Source organism: Cystoisospora suis, assembly GCF_002600585.1.
Source record: "Cystoisospora suis strain Wien I chromosome Unknown contig_9659, whole genome shotgun sequence".
NCBI classification, from domain to species: Eukaryota; Apicomplexa; class Conoidasida; order Eucoccidiorida; family Sarcocystidae; genus Cystoisospora; species Cystoisospora suis.
Genome location: NW_027162433.1, coordinates 2,224 through 6,439, shown reverse-complemented (window position 1 = coordinate 6,439; position 4,216 = coordinate 2,224). Strand labels below are relative to the sequence as shown.

Sequence of the window (4,216 nt, the reverse complement as noted above, 5' to 3'; positions counted from 1 at the left end):
CTGTCTATCTTTGGTCTGTCTATCGATCGATCTTTAGTTTCTCAATCTCTGATCCAGCTATGATAGAAGATGAGAATGTACGGATGACTGTTGGTAGGAGTGCTATAGCTGCAGAGACGTGTGTTTTGTGTCTCTTCTTTCATCTTCATGTGATAGCTGTATCGATGAGGAAGTCACATGAGAAGGCCTACGTCGTAAGAAGTAGCTTATGTATGAGGCTGTTGGATAGACAGGCTTTTGGCGTTCTTGTCAAGAGAAAGGCAAAGAGAAATAGAGACAGTCGATTCGCATACGACACTAAACAGAAGGCCCACAACGCGTTTATCGAGAGACACATATACAAATGGGTATGTGTGTGTATATGTATACATATATGTATATATGTATATATATATATATGTATATGTGTATCTATACATGCAGTTTATTCGCATAGTCACAGGGAGTTGAAGCTCTCCCTCCTGATGTCTCCCTCTCTTATCCTCGTGTCTCCCGGCTTCTTCATCTTTTCTATCTCAATTCTACGCCTACTCTATACAGAAGTCTCTTTCTCTCTCTAGATATATAGCTATCTGTACATGTATACATACAGATATTCAGGACTAGATATACATATATATGTAGATGGAGATAAGATGATGCTTCATAGAAAGACATAGAGGTGGAATCTCTCTCTTTTCGGTGATTTGGAGAGATTTCTTTCTTCCACATTCTCTTGCATTCCTGTCTCCCTTCTCTCTCTTCTCCATTTGCTCGTGGTGTCCCTTCACCCTTCATCACACCATGCAAACACACACCTGGGAGAAAGGAGATCCTCGAGAGATCGATCTTAGATGCGACTGAAATAGAATATTCCCGTCTCTTTTTCCTGTCCCCCAAAGAACACCTCAAGAATGCACAGCTACCTAGCTAGCTAGCTAGCTGGGCGGCCAGATCCCTCAGTGTATTCTGATGTGTCTGTGTGCAGCTCCTTCTTTCTGTCTTTTCATCTCGACCTTTCTTTCTTTCATTCACTCATCCGTATGTGTTTATGTTTTGCAGTTCCTTCGCGGCGAGAGGAAGAAGTCTACGAAGAAAGAGAGAAGATCTCCAGTCATCTTCCTCCTCATCGTCACTTTCTTCTTCTTCTTCTTCGCGTGTGTTCCAGTTCAACGAGATCTACAGAGATCAAATCTTATCTTCTAAGGAAGCGCAAATGTATGGCTTGATCGATCATATCATTCTACCGGACTGATACCCATTCATTCTATGTCTCCCAACATATCGTGAGAACGGATTAAAGCTCGTTGCCCCTGACTTTTTCATTCGAAAAAGAGGAGAGTGCGGAAAACGTTCCTCTGTCTCTGTGAGAAGAGCTCCAAGTGATCGAGGACAACGTAAAGATCTGACCAGATATGCCGATCTTCTTAAATAGAGCTCGACGGCCATGGCTGCAGTAGACACACGCTATCACGCCCCCTCCTGCTGTACAGTAGACTGTCTCTAACGGCTTCAGTAGATCATGGTAGAGGTAGATTTGATTCAACTCTAAAGTAGAAAGCTGAGAAATAACGAAATTGGGATATAGATGTTGGCTATCAGGATACTTGAAGACACAGACTACCAGTGGATAGCTTAGTCTTTTTACCTCGAGGGAGGATAGCCCCTGTATAGGCCGTGAGGTGAGCCTAAGAGAAGGCTCTTCCGAGCACGGAGACTTCATTTGATGTATCTCGTATTTATCCCTGACTATCTTCTTGCTAATGCAGTACGGATCTCTCACACTTGAGGAGAAGCCTGGCGATGATATAGATCGCCTGAGAGAAAGAAAGAAAGATCGCATTCACCGGGGTGTCTCTTCGATCATGGTATGATAAAGCTTTCTTTCGTTTGTAGCCAGCAAGATATCTAGAGAAGAGAGGACACAGCAGTGCGGTAAAAGAGAAGGCGACTTTTGATTCGGGTGTACATACACCTCAGATCGCCCCCCGGTTGGTTTCTATTCGCTCCGCCTTTGGTTTCTCGTCTCTTTCCTACATGCCTTTTGACTTCCATCCTCCTCTCACATAAATCCGACGTCTTTCTCACTCAAAACAGACTGAATGGGACCTTTATCTAAAGAGGGCTAACAGCAACTTTCTTCTTCTTGTCTCTCCACGTCTTCTTTTCCTGTGGTCTTATCAATAGGGACGGCAACCACAAAGAATAGGCCGTAGGAACTGCACTCCAATGATTTCAAATAGGCAGAAAAGAAAGCCCCACGTTCTTCTTAACACGAGACGGCGGCACTAAAGAATTTCGGAGACAGAGAGACATCTGTAGAGAGAGGGATATGCACAGATATGAGAGATTTCGATTGAGGGAAATAGCGCAGCCGTGTCCGTAGCTTCAGAGAGAGGTTCATGCGGATTCGTATACGGAGAGAGAAGAAAAGGGATGTTCTTTGTCTCTACTGTGTTCTTTATGCTTTGCTTTTCTCCCTGCCCTTTCATACATCAGAGTTGGATCTCTATCGGCTAATCACCCGGCCTAATTAGATAGGGGTCTTGGCGGGCACAAGATACACCACACACACTGAGAAAGTACCTATGTCTCGACTTAACTAGATGCAAATCGATTCGGATGTAAATGAGGTGATCGGAGTCATGATACAAACAGTATTTGTTAAAGGCATGTGATATTCTTTTCCATTCTCTTTCACGGCTTCCTCGCTTAGCTACTATATGAATTCTGCTTCGAACAGGGGAGCTAGCAAAGGCGTCTTCTCCTTCTTGTCTCTCGCTTTTCTCGCGCGCAGCTTGAAAGAAGTGAAGGTGCTCTGGATCTTTACGTATATATATATATAGAGAGAGAGAGAGAGTGAGAATTTCCAGTACTCGCCTCTACACAAGGGTACCTATATATGTATATAGAGAGATGACGTGAGAGAGTTATGTGACGTACATGCAGATACAGAGGCCTTCATCGCAGACCCGCCACGGTGTACGTGAAGTGGGAGTGCCGTGTGTACATACACCGGAAACATGAAGAATATTTTCGCCTCTAGGACTTTTAGAAAGCGCTACTCCATCTCGGGGTGGGGGTGGTACGTACTTCCCTCCTTCTCCTGTGTAGACTTGTACAGGGGCGTCTTCTCTATCCACATAGCTTTAGAAGAGTGTTTACTTATAGCATCGTGAGGCTCATACCCTTTCGCTCTAAAGACTGCAAATGTACACACGCGATATGGATGATCGGGTGGTGTATATACATTCGTACGTACACTTGGCAGGTTTTCTGTTTTATGCAAGCATGCATGCAATCATGTTCTACTTCTTTCCTATCTTCAGCATGCTTACCGCTTCTGTCTTCTTCACTCTCAAATCAATCAGACCAAAGTGTTCTCCTAAATCGAATGACACGTCTACCCCTCCGAAGTTCTCTTCGACCTTTCCATTTTATGTTCGTCTCCTGTCTCCTCTTGTGCGTATACGTATATACATATATATATATATATATATACATACACTTGAAAAGAGAAGAGAATACACCGCTTTCGCTTCCTGTAGATATCCTACCAGCTGTTCAGCTGAGGAAGATTGATGCTTTTCTGGATGTGTTGGCAGAAGAGCTCCCCCCCCTGGAAAAGATCTCCATCTTGTTTTCGTATTGATCACCGACAGTAAGAGCAGCAGCAACTCTTCAAAGCAGCTCTTTCTTCTCTCCTGTCTTTGATCCTCCCCAACTCGCAAGGGCGATTCTTGGAGAGATATGGGCAGCCTCGTTATTCCTCTTTCTCTCCCCCCTCGTTGAAGCCTAGTTAGTAGCTATTCAGTCCTTCTCGATCCACCTCTATCTCTCCATAGTGTCTATACGCGGTGTCGGTCTATTGCAGTCCTACTGGGAGTAATAGGAGCCTGGATATCTTCTCTCTCATAAGGACAGACTAGTGAAGATATGACTAGCTACCTGATCGCCGCCTTTGGCCTATGGAGGGGGAAGGAAGGCTCGGGAAGCATCGACACTATCGATGTCGATCCTTGCGTAGGTGTTCTATCTCATGCATGTTGTATTGGTTCTCGCCTTTTTCTCTTATGTATGACAAAAGGAAATCCAAATTTTTCGGGAGCCGACTGAGAATCGACCACCAAAGAAGCATGCAAACCTAAAATGCCCGAGAGCCCACGGCAGCGAAAACCTCCTACACCTCACAACCACATATACACACATACTCACAGACATACATATACATATATAT

General features: G+C 44.4%; 1 protein-coding gene across 1 annotated transcript in view; it reads left to right on the top strand.

Annotated features, from left to right (window-relative positions):
* The window catches only part of CSUI_011098 (atp-dependent clp protease proteolytic subunit), a gene marked incomplete at its 5' end in the record, with an annotated part of 2,597 nt that extends 1,106 nt beyond the window's left edge, over window positions 1-1,491 (top strand). The window contains one exon of the mRNA XM_068071199.1: window positions 1,042-1,491. Coding sequence (XP_067916826.1) covers window positions 1,042-1,234 — 193 coding nt within the window. The remainder of the gene's footprint in view (window positions 1-1,041) is intronic.
* Window positions 1,492-4,216: the final 2,725 nt, after the last annotated feature.